The 12,622-nt window shown below is 39.9% G+C and overlaps 2 protein-coding genes across 2 annotated transcripts; both read right to left on the bottom strand.

Moving 5' to 3' along the window:
* Positions 1 to 519: 519 nt before the first annotated feature.
* Positions 520 to 4,892, bottom strand: LOC146707904 (uncharacterized). The gene is made up of 6 exons (XM_085459502.1): positions 4,725 to 4,892; positions 2,257 to 2,402; positions 2,113 to 2,168; positions 1,824 to 1,934; positions 944 to 1,042; positions 520 to 771 (listed from the first exon to the last, which is right to left on the bottom strand). The coding sequence occupies exons 1-6, from the start codon at positions 4,839 to 4,841 to the stop codon at positions 629 to 631; spliced, it is 672 nt and encodes a 223-aa protein (XP_085315628.1). The 5' UTR covers positions 4,842 to 4,892; the 3' UTR covers positions 520 to 628.
* Positions 4,893 to 7,318: 2,426 nt separating this feature from the next.
* On the bottom strand, positions 7,319 to 11,757 carry LOC146707903 (uncharacterized). The gene is made up of 6 exons (XM_085459501.1): positions 11,593 to 11,757; positions 9,125 to 9,270; positions 8,981 to 9,036; positions 8,692 to 8,802; positions 7,812 to 7,910; positions 7,319 to 7,552 (listed from the first exon to the last, which is right to left on the bottom strand). Exons 1-6 carry the CDS (start codon positions 11,707 to 11,709, stop codon positions 7,383 to 7,385), a joined length of 699 nt encoding a protein of 232 aa, XP_085315627.1. The 5' UTR covers positions 11,710 to 11,757; the 3' UTR covers positions 7,319 to 7,382.
* Between the last annotated feature and the right edge of the window lie 865 nt (positions 11,758 to 12,622).

The raw sequence follows: 12,622 nt of genomic DNA, 5'->3' as shown, positions 1-12,622 counted from the left end.
TGGACATTCTTCTCTTCAACTCATTTTTTTATTAACTGCTTCCTTGGCTGCTATTATTTGCTAGATAATAAGCGCTGACAGGCATCTTTGTAAGGTACACCTGTCCACCTGCTCTTTCATTCTAATCAGCCAATCAAATGACAGCAACTCCGTTTATTTAAGCATGAAGACGCAAGATAACCTGCTGAAGCTCAAATCGGAACATCAGAATGGGTAAGACAGTTGATTTGAGTAACATTTAACATAGCATGGATCTAGGGTTTACAGAGAGTGGTCGGACAAAGAGATCAAGTAGGCTTTAGATTTAGAAAATGTGTTAACACCAGAGGTCAGAGAAGAATGGCTTAGTGACATTTATGACTACTTCAGTCTTCCTTGAATAGATCCAGACTACTTTGGACCATGTCTAAAATGGTCTTGGTGCCATTTATTCAGAAAGCAAATGAATATTTTCATTTTTATGTCAGTTCAGTGAAGCTAAATCTAAATTGCTTTGAAGAGAGATGACAGCCACTCATATGTTTTTAGCATGTTTAATTTTCGTGGTAATGCTCTTGACAGACATGGCTTCTTCATCAACACTTAGTGACATTTATGACCATGTCAGTCTTCCTTGAATAGATCCACACTAGTTTGGACCATGTCCAAAATGGTCTTCATTCCACTCAGTGAAAAGCTTCTCAAATAGGTTGAGATCATCGGGCGTTGTGCTGCTCAAGGTCAGATCAATAGTCTTTGTTCCTGGGCTGAGCGCTGGATCTGGGCAAAACCCTGCAAGAAGACATTTGTAAATAAAGTTCATTCATAAATTTGATTAATCTATGACCTTATCAAACATGGTGGTTACAAAAATATAAAGAGTATAAAGATAATATTAGATTGAAGAAGTAACATTCAGTTCAACTGCAGTTTCTAGGTTTTCATATTATATAAAGGTTTATACCTTTTTCTGAATCCATGATAGCAGGTGGTTGTAGGTTCAGACACTCTGCCTGCTTTGTAAACTCTTCCAGCTCAGCAGCAGACACTTTAGTTCTCCTACCTGAGAGACAGAAAAAGTGTTAGCACGGCACCAAGTAAGTAAAGAGATTAAAACACAAAGAAACAACTGCTGCTGCTATTTCAGGACCTGGACCACTTGCTGCAATTGAAGGAACCATGATATTGAAGGAGAATTTGTGGCCATGAGCACATGAGCAAGGCCACCTCTGAATGGCTTTCAAAATCTGTTCATGCTTGAAAATCCAATCCAGTGCTGGTGTATTGAACGGACTCTACATAGTAGAGTTTTGAAAAATTCTTCCACAGCGATGTGAAAGACTCATTGCTAATGATTGCAAATGCTTGATTTCAGTTCTTGATAACCAGTTATTAGGTTTAGGGACAATTTCCTTTTCACACAGTGCCATGTAAAGGAAATATTCCTTTAAGAACTGTGTTTTCTATTTGCTTGGGTTATTTTTGTCTAATCTAAAATTGTATTTGATGATCTGAAATATCTAAGTGTGACTAATATGTAAAATAGAGAGAAACCAGGAAGGGTGCAAATACATTCTCACAGCACTGCATGTTTTTAGATGTTTTATTCTTTTCTTTTTTTAAAAAAAAAAGAAGAAACATTTCTAAATATGCCTTTAACTGGCAAGTGTTATTTGTAACTGGTATTTCTAAAGGCAGTGTTCCAGTTTATTAAGCCGTAGAACAGTGGAAACCACTGTTCAATTATTAGTCATTGTTTTATTTTGGAAATTAGTGGCCGGCATCTCATAAAAAAATACTTAAGTACTTTGACATTACATTATTTAGTGTGTCATTGTTCTTACTCAGGAGATTGAGTTTGCTTGTGGTTCTTCCAACATTGTCATTTGCGAAGATAACAAGGCAGTCAGGGCAGCCAGTATTCAGCAGGACAGCAGAAGATTGGTTATTGTGCACTGTGGACAGATGACAGATGATGGCCACGCTTCATATTCTTTTAGCATTGGTAAGGGTGCAGTGTGCAAATACACACCAATCGATATATACTAAAAGTGTTGTGGCAATGCTAGGTCCAAAGTCTAAATCAAAGTCTAAATCTGGTCATCGAATGTTTGTTCCCTCACTAATACTCACCCAAACTGTTGTTAACCAAAGTCATGGTGGTTTTCAGTGTGAAACACTTGCCCATCCTTTTAGAAGATGAAATTAAAGAGATTTCTAAATTCACATTACTTGAAAACAGTATCAGTTCAGGCAAGGCTTTATCATTTTTATTACATTTTATTAATGTAGAGATTATTGAACGTATTAGCCTCAGTGGCAGCAGTGGTGTTCATCCAGGCGGACACCACAAGCATCTTCATCAGCATTTTGAATCCAGGTATGCCTGTGCTCGCTGCTATTTGTGTCCATTTTCCCACCAGCTGAAACAGATGGTGTATAATATACAGGGGGTAAAATAAATATTGAAAACATCACCAGATTTCTCAGTACATACATTTCTAAAGGTGCTATTGACATAAAATTCTCACCAAATGTCAGTAACAATCCAGCCAGTCCACACATGCAAAGAAATCAAACCATAGATGTTATGTGTAAGAATGAGAAATGAAAGAAGGAAAAAGTATTGAACACACTTACTGAAATTGTATTTAATACTTCATGCAAAATCTTTTGTTGGTAATGACAACTTCAAGACGCCTCCTAGCCGCAGGCATCGCTCAGGTGTGATTTTGGTTCATTCTTCTACACAAACAGTCTTCAGATTCTGAACGTTCTGTGAGCCCTGCTATGAACTCTAAACTCTATTATATCTATAGATTGACAGGTCATTCTAGCAGCTTCTTTGGCTTTGTGTTTGGGATCATCGTCTTGCTGAAAGGTCCGTCCTCATTTCATCTTCAACATCCTGGTAGATGCTAGCAGAACATTTTTCTATTCATCTTCCTCCATTTATATGAAACATTCCAGTGCCACATGACGAAAAACAGCCCCATACTTTGATGTTCCCAACTCCAAACTTCACTGCTGGTATAGTGTTTTTGGGGTGATATGCAGTGCCTTTTGACCTCCAGACATGGCATGTATTATAGCATCAGTTCAGTTTTGGTCTCTTGTGACGGACCGAGCAGTGAAGGAAACTTAGGCACAGGTTAAAGTCCAAAAAAATGATTTTTTATTTAACCCAAAAAACATATTTGGTTAACTCATGCAAAAAGAATCAAAATCTTGGGCCCATAAAAGAGGTCAAAATAACAAAACTCTACTCAAAGTCGACAACACAACCGATAACTCAAACAAACTGACCTAACTTAATGAGACAAAGGGGAAACTTAAATAGTGGCTGATCAGCCCACAAAAACAGGAGAAGGGGTAAAACACACAAAACCTAACTAAACCAAACATAATGAACTTCAATTCCCCCCCATGGTCCTGAGTTATGGCATGAACCAATTTGTAGTCTTCCTTTAAAGCTCGCTCTGCCCCTTTTCCACCTCTTGGCTCCTTAATCAAGGGACTGGAACAGCTGCAACTAAGGTAACTCAGAAAACAAAAAATTAATCATACATAACAGTGTAAACTAAAATGTGTGCACTTATTTTAGAATGCAGTGTTATGTGGATATGTAAATTAACTCTAAACCAAAACCAGTTATTTATTGTCCTGTAAACAAATTCCTATATTTAAAGAAAGAAATGTGACTGCAATGTTACTTATAAGCCTCTACACTAACATGGTGGGTATTACCACTGTGTGGCTGTAAGTGCAGCCATCACATCTCTACTGACCAGAGTATATTCTGCTAGTATCTCTTGTCTAAATTTTGTTCAGCAAACTTTAAACGTGCTTTAGCATGCTTTTTCTTCAGCAATGGAGTCTTGTATGGTGAGCGTGCATACAGGCCACAGCAGTTGAGCTGATTCCAAGTCTTTTTGTAGCTCTTCGCAAGTGCTCCTTTGCTTTTGACAACTCTTCTGATAATTCTTTTCACTCCCCTGTCTGAAAACTGGTGGGGAGCAGCTGGTCCTGGCCAGTTTATGGTGAAATGATGTTCTCTCCTGCCCCAACAGTGCTCACTGGAACCTTCAGATCCAACACAACCGTTCTGGTTATGTTGGATCTGAAAAGTACTAGGTTTAAAACACATGGGGATCGGGCTTTTCAGGCACTGGCACAGAGGCTGTGGAAGTCCCTGCTGTTGTCTTTACGCTCTCTAGACTCCACTGACTCCTTTAAAAAGCAGCTGAAGACATTTTTATACAAACGAGCTCTTAATTAAATTTTTCACTGTTTCACTATATAAATTAAAATTTATTTACTTGCTACTTACTAGTTTAGTAATTCTGATGGATTGGTTTTATCCATCATGAGATGTTTCTTGTGTGACACATTGGTAATGAGACAACTTTTTATAGGCCATCAGTTAGAACAGAACCAGCTAACATTAATTTGCACTAGGGGGCAGGGTTGCTTTGTAATTGCTGATAGATTTCAGCTGGTGTCATGACTTTCCATGCCTTTTTGCACCTTCCTTTCTATATATTCAATACTTTTCCTCTTATTATAACACAGCTTAATTTATGGATATCAATGGTTTGATTTCTTTGTATGTGTGGACTGGATGGGTGGTTATCCACATCGGGTGTGAATTTCATGTAAATTTGGTGGCATGTTCAAAACTTATTTTACTCAGCGTATATGTGCAGAAAGTCATAAGTGAAAGGTGAGATAAGAGAGAGTCTGACCTGATTGCCGTGGATTTCAAGAGGCTGGATTAGATTCTCACAGCTTGTCACAGGAGCTGAGTGTCCAAGAGACAGAAGACCGAGCACAGCTACAGCAACGTGAACAAACTCCATCATGGCTCATCTGCTGATAGTGTGGGTTCAGACTCTGAAGTGTGTTCTGGACATTCGAGACTCAGCCCAGTTTAGGTGAAGTATTGCTCAATTGTTTACTTATGTGTTGTAATTGTACTTGACAGAAATATTGACTCTGTGGCAGTACAGTCAGGGGGGTTATTTAAATGTGTTGCAACAATGTTAGAGCAGGTCATCTACTGATCGGAAGGTTAGAGGTTCGATTCCTGGCTTCCCCTAGTCTGCATGCCAAATATCCTTGGGCAAGATACTAACCCCAAATTACTCTCCGATGCATCCATCGGAGAATGAACGGGTGTGTTGAATGTGCTTGTGCGACTGGGTGTGAATGCACAAGTTGTGTAAAGCACTTTGAGTGCTCCAGTGTTGCCAGCTCCTCAGTTAGGAAAATCGCTATTGGCTGTCCTAAAAATCGCTAGAAGTCGCTAAATGATGTCATCGCCTAATTTGCATAATTGGTCATGCTAATGTAATTGTAACCTAAGTTGTTGGAGAGAGAAATAACATCGTGGAAGACACATAAAGTGAGTAAAAAAAAAAAAAAAAACCATCTTAAATGCATTTAGAATTTATTTAGAACTATAAATTAAATTTCTTTTAGCAATTATTGTTTTTTAATGTCACAATTCCAACCCTGCTCCTTTACCCGGGCTTGCACCGGCAAAAGTGACCTGAAATAGGCACTCTGGTGGAGTTACTTTGTGTGTGTGTTTATTAGTAATGGCCTATATTTGTATAGCGCTTTACTAGTCCCTAAGGACCCTAAAGCGCTTTACACATCCAGTCATCCACCCATTCCCACACACATTCACACACTGGTGGTGGCAAGCTACACTCAACAAAAATATAAACGCAACACCTTTGTTACTGCTCCCATTCCCCATGGGATGGACGTAGAGACCTAAAATTCATTCCAGATACACAATATAACCATCCCTCCCAAACAGTGGTCACAAATCAGTCCAAATGTGTGGTAGTGGGCACATCTGCTATATTGAGATAATCCATCCCACCTCACAGGTGTGCCACATCAGGATGCTGATCTGACATCATGAGTAGTGCACAGGTGTACCTCAGACTGCCCACAACAAAAGGCCACCCTGGAATGTGCAGTTTTGTCTCACAGCAAAATGCCACAGATGCCACAAGCAATGAGGGAGCGTGCAATTGGCATGCTGACAGCAGGAATGTCAACCAGATCTGTCGCCCGTGCATTGAATGTTCATTTCTCAACCATAAGCCGTCTCCACAGGCGTTTCAGAGAATATGGCAGCACATCCAACCGGCCTCACAACCGCAGACCTCGTGTAACCACACCAGCCCAGGACCTCCACATCCAGCAGGTTCACCTCCAAGATCGTCTGAGACCAGCCACCCAGACAGCTGCTGGAACAATTGGTTTGCACAACCAAACAATTTCTGCACAAACTGTCAGAAACTGTCTCAGGGACGCTCAACTGCATGCCCGTCGTCCTCATCGGGGTCTTGACCTGACTCCAGCTCGTCGCCGTGACAGACTTGTGTGGGCAAATGCTCACATTCGATGGCGTCTGGCACGTTGGAGAGGTGTGCGCTTCACGGATGAATCATGGTTCACATTGTTCAGGGCAGATGGCAGCTGAGAATGTCCCAGTTCTTGCATGGCCAGCATACTCACCGGACATGTCACCCATTGAGCATGTTCGGGATGTGCTTGACCGGCGTATACGACAGCGTGTACCAGTTCCCACGAATATCCAACAACCTCGCACAGCCATTGAAGTGGAGTGGACCAACATTCCACAGGCCACAATTGACAATCTGATAGACTCCATGCGACGATGTGTTGCACTGCATGAGGCAAATGGTGGTCACACCAGATACTGACCGGTTCTGGGTCCCCAGACCCCCAATAGCGCAAAAAACTGCACATTCCAGGGTGGCCTTTTGTTGTGGGCAGTCTGAGGTACACCTGTGCACTACTCATGATGTCAGATCAGCATCCTGATGTGGCACACCTGTGAGGTGGGATGGATTATCTCAATATAGCAGATGTGCCCACTACCACACATTTGGACTGATTTGTGACCACTGTTTGGGAGGGATGGTTATATTGTGTATCTGGAATGAATTTTAGGTCTCTACGTCCATCCCATGGGGAATGGGAGCAGTAACAAAGGTGTTGCGTTTATATTTTTGTTGAGTGTAAAAAGGATCAAACAAGATGATTAGTAGTCACAAGAGCTGGACTTTATAGTTTTACAGTGTCCATAATGCTTTGTCCAACCATCAGCAGACTGAGCCCAACCGGAGCAACATGAACAAACTTTATCATGGTTTGTTGATTGTTTTTAGTACATGGTGCATTAAAGTGACAAAACTAAGTAATCTTTTCTTCTTAAAGCAGGTTCACATTGTCATTTTTATGTCAGTTCAATGAAACTAAATCTAAATTACACTGATGACACAGAACAAATTGCCACAGAGGAAAAAACAGTCACGCATCTTTATTTTAAGTGGCAATATTCTTCACAGGCATAGCCGTCAGTCTTGCTTGACTGAAGCCATACTTTGGATCATATCGAAAAGGGTCTTCACTCCATCTTCACTACTGAGAAGTTCTTCTAGAAGGCTGAGCTGATCAGAGCTTATGGTGTGTGTGGTTACATCAGTGAAATTTGTTTCTGGGGTAAGAGATGGATCTGGGCACAAACCTGTGAAGATGACATTTGTGAATGCCTTTAATTTATGAGAGGAGAAATTAATTGAATCTACAGTTGTTCAAACCATGGTGGTATACAAATAATGACAACATTAAACTGAAGGTGTAACATTTAGTTCAGCTGCAGTTTCTTTGTGTAACTGAACTCATTTGAAAAATTGTAATCTGCTACTGTCTATTGCGTTTTGTTTATTTTTCAGGGCACATACAGACGTGGCTTTAAGACTTTCATATTAAGTAGAAGTTCATACCCTTTTCTAAGTCCATGATAGCAGGTGGTTGTAGGTTCAGACACTCTGCCTGCTTTGTAAACTCTTCCAGCTCAGCAGCAGACACTTTAGTTCTCCTACCTGAGAGACAGAAAAAGTGTTAGCACGGCACCAAGTAAGTAAAGAGATTAAAACACAAAGAAACAACTGCTGCTGCTATTTCAGGACCTGGACCACTTGCTGCAATTGAAGGAACCATGATATTGAAGGAGAATTTGTGGCCATGAGCACATGAGCAAGGCCACCTCTGAATGGCTTTCAAAATCTGTTCATGCTTGAAAATCCAATCCAGTGCGGCTGAATTGAACGGACTCTACATAGTAGAGTTTTGAAAAATTCTTCCACAGCGATGTGAAAGACTCATTGCTAATGATTGCAAATGCTTGATTTCAGTTCTTGATAACCAGTTATTAGGTTTAGGGACAATTTCCTTTTCACACAGTGCCATGTAAAGGAAATATTCCTTTAAGAACTGTGTTTTCTATTTGCTTGGGTTATTTTTGTCTAATCTAAAATTGTATTTGATGATCTGAAATATCTAAGTGTGACTAATATGTAAAATAGAGAGAAACCAGGAAGGGTGCAAATACATTCTCACAGCACTGCATGTTTTTAGATGTTTTATTCTTTTCTTTTTTTAAAAAAAAAAGAAGAAACATTTCTAAATATGCCTTTAACTGGCAAGTGTTATTTGTAACTGGTATTTCTAAAGGCAGTGTTCCAGTTTATTAAGCCGTAGAACAGTGGAAACCACTGTTCAATTATTAGTCATTGTTTTATTTTGGAAATTAGTGGCCGGCATCTCATAAAAAAATACTTAAGTACTTTGACATTACATTATTTAGTGTGTCATTGTTCTTACTCAGGAGATTGAGTTTGCTTGTGGTTCTTCCAACATTGTCATTTGCGAAGATAACAAGGCAGTCAGGGCAGCCAGTATTCAGCAGGACAGCAGAAGATTGGTTATTGTGCACTGTGGACAGATGACAGATGATGGCCACGCTTCATATTCTTTTAGCATTGGTAAGGGTGCAGTGTGCAAATACACACCAATCGATATATACTAAAAGTGTTGTGGCAATGCTAGGTCCAAAGTCTAAATCAAAGTCTAAATCTGGTCATCGAATGTTTGTTCCCTCACTAATACTCACCCAAACTGTTGTTAACCAAAGTCATGGTGGTTTTCAGTGTGAAACACTTGCCCATCCTTTTAGAAGATAAAATTAAAGAGATTTCTAAATTCACATTACTTGAAAACAGTATCAGTTCAGGCAAGGCTTTATCATTTTTATTACATTTTATTAATGTAGAGATTATTGAACGTATTAGCCTCAGTGGCAGCAGTGGTGTTCATCCAGGCGGACACCACAAGCATCTTCATCAGCATTTTGAATCCAGGTATGCCTGTGCTCGCTGCTATTTGTGTCCATTTTCCCACCAGCTGAAACAGATGGTGTATAATATACAGGGGGTAAAATAAATATTGAAAACATCACCAGATTTCTCAGTACATACATTTCTAAAGGTGCTATTGACATAAAATTCTCACCAAATGTCAGTAACAATCCAGCCAGTCCACACATGCAAAGAAATCAAACCATAGATGTTATGTGTAAGAATGAGAAATGAAAGAAGGAAAAAGTATTGAACACACTTACTGAAATTGTATTTAATACTTCATGCAAAAGCTTTTGTTGGTAATGACAACTTCAAGACGCCTCCTAGCCGCAGGCATCGCTCAGGTGTGATTTTGGTTCATTCTTCTACACAAACAGTCTTCAGATTCTGAACGTTCTGTGAGCCCTGCTATGAACTCTAAACTCTATTATATCTATAGATTGACAGGTCATTCTAGCAGCTTCTTTGGCTTTGTGTTTGGGATCATCGTCTTGCTGAAAGGTCCGTCCTCATTTCATCTTCAACATCCTGGTAGATGCTAGCAGAACATTTTTCTATTCATCTTCCTCCATTTATATGAAACATTCCAGTGCCACATGACGAAAAACAGCCCCATACTTTGATGTTCCCAACTCCAAACTTCACTGCTGGTATAGTGTTTTTGGGGTGATATGCAGTGCCTTTTGACCTCCAGACATGGCATGTATTATAGCATCAGTTCAGTTTTGGTCTCTTGTGACGGACCGAGCAGTGAAGGAAACTTAGGCACAGGTTAAAGTCCAAAAAAATGATTTTTTATTTAACCCAAAAAACATATTTGGTTAACTCATGCAAAAAGAATCAAAATCTTGGGCCCATAAAAGAGGTCAAAATAACAAAACTCTACTCAAAGTCGACAACACAACCGATAACTCAAACAAACTGACCTAACTTAATGAGACAAAGGGGAAACTTAAATAGTGGCTGATCAGCCCACAAAAACAGGAGAAGGGGTAAAACACACAAAACCTAACTAAACCAAACATAATGAACTTCAATTCCCCCCCATGGTCCTGAGTTATGGCATGAACCAATTTGTAGTCTTCCTTTAAAGCTCGCTCTGCCCCTTTTCCACCTCTTGGCTCCTTAATCAAGGGACTGGAACAGCTGCAACTAAGGTAACTCAGAAAACAAAAAATTAATCATACATAACAGTGTAAACTAAAATGTGTGCACTTATTTTAGAATGCAGTGTTATGTGGATATGTAAATTAACTCTAAACCAAAACCAGTTATTTATTGTCCTGTAAACAAATTCCTATATTTAAAGAAAGAAATGTGACTGCAATGTTACTTATAAGCCTCTACACTAACATGGTGGGTATTACCACTGTGTGGCTGTAAGTGCAGCCATCACATCTCTACTGACCAGAGTATATTCTGCTAGTATCTCTTGTCTAAATTTTGTTCAGCAAACTTTAAACGTGCTTTAGCATGCTTTTTCTTCAGCAATGGAGTCTTGTATGGTGAGCGTGCATACAGGCCACAGCAGTTGAGCTGATTCCAAGTCTTTTTGTAGCTCTTCGCAAGTGCTCCTTTGCTTTTGACAACTCTTCTGATAATTCTTTTCACTCCCCTGTCTGAAAACTGGTGGGGAGCAGCTGGTCCTGGCCAGTTTATGGTGAAATGATGTTCTCTCCTGCCCCAACAGTGCTCACTGGAACCTTCAGATCCAACACAACCGTTCTGGTTATGTTGGATCTGAAAAGTACTAGGTTTAAAACACATGGGGATCGGGCTTTTCAGGCACTGGCACAGAGGCTGTGGAAGTCCCTGCTGTTGTCTTTACGCTCTCTAGACTCCACTGACTCCTTTAAAAAGCAGCTGAAGACATTTTTATACAAACGAGCTCTTAATTAAATTTTTCACTGTTTCACTATATAAATTAAAATTTATTTACTTGCTACTTACTAGTTTAGTAATTCTGATGGATTGGTTTTATCCATCATGAGATGTTTCTTGTGTGACACATTGGTAATGAGACAACTTTTTATAGGCCATCAGTTAGAACAGAACCAGCTAACATTAATTTGCACTAGGGGGCAGGGTTGCTTTGTAATTGCTGATAGATTTCAGCTGGTGTCATGACTTTCCATGCCTTTTTGCACCTTCCTTTCTATATATTCAATACTTTTCCTCTTATTATAACACAGCTTAATTTATGGATATCAATGGTTTGATTTCTTTGTATGTGTGGACTGGATGGGTGGTTATCCACATCGGGTGTGAATTTCATGTAAATTTGGTGGCATGTTCAAAACTTATTTTACTCAGCGTATATGTGCAGAAAGTCATAAGTGAAAGGTGAGATAAGAGAGAGTCTGACCTGATTGCCGTGGATTTCAAGAGGCTGGATTAGATTCTCACAGCTTGTCACAGGAGCTGAGTGTCCAAGAGACAGAAGACCGAGCACAGCTACAGCAACGTGAACAAACTCCATCATGGCTCATCTGCTGATAGTGTGGGTTCAGACTCTGAAGTGTGTTCTGGACATTCGAGACTCAGCCCAGTTTAGGTGAAGTATTGCTCAATTGTTTACTTATGTGTTGTAATTGTACTTGACAGAAATATTGACTCTGTGGCAGTACAGTCAGGGGGGTTATTTAAATGTGTTGCAACAATGTTAGAGCAGGTCATCTACTGATCGGAAGGTTAGAGGTTCGATTCCTGGCTTCCCCTAGTCTGCATGCCAAATATCCTTGGGCAAGATACTAACCCCAAATTACTCTCCGATGCATCCATCGGAGAATGAACGGGTGTGTTGAATGTGCTTGTGCGACTGGGTGTGAATGCACAAGTTGTGTAAAGCACTTTGAGTGCTCCAGTGTTGCCAGCTCCTCAGTTAGGAAAATCGCTATTGGCTGTCCTAAAAATCGCTAGAAGTCGCTAAATGATGTCATCGCCTAATTTGCATAATTGGTCATGCTAATGTAATTGTAACCTAAGTTGTTGGAGAGAGAAATAACATCGTGGAAGACACATAAAGTGAGTAAAAAAAAAAAAAAAAACCATCTTAAATGCATTTAGAATTTATTTAGAACTATAAATTAAATTTCTTTTAGCAATTATTGTTTTTTAATGTCACAATTCCAACCCTGCTCCTTTACCCGGGCTTGCACCGGCAAAAGTGACCTGAAATAGGCACTCTGGTGGAGTTACTTTGTGTGTGTGTTTATTAGTAATGGCCTATATTTGTATAGCGCTTTACTAGTCCCTAAGGACCCTAAAGCGCTTTACACATCCAGTCATCCACCCATTCCCACACACATTCACACACTGGTGGTGGCAAGCTACACTCAACAAAAATATAAACGCAACACCTTTGTTACTGCTCCCATTCCCCATGGGATGGACGT

This window comes from Copadichromis virginalis, linkage group LG6 (assembly GCF_057382275.1).
Source record: "Copadichromis virginalis isolate Kocher_CV1m ecotype Utaka linkage group LG6, C_Virginalis_male_GT1.1, whole genome shotgun sequence".
NCBI lineage: Eukaryota > Metazoa > Chordata > Actinopteri > Cichliformes > Cichlidae > Copadichromis > Copadichromis virginalis.
The sequence above is the reverse complement of the archived record's forward strand: the minus strand, read 5'-3'. Positions and strand labels throughout refer to the sequence as shown.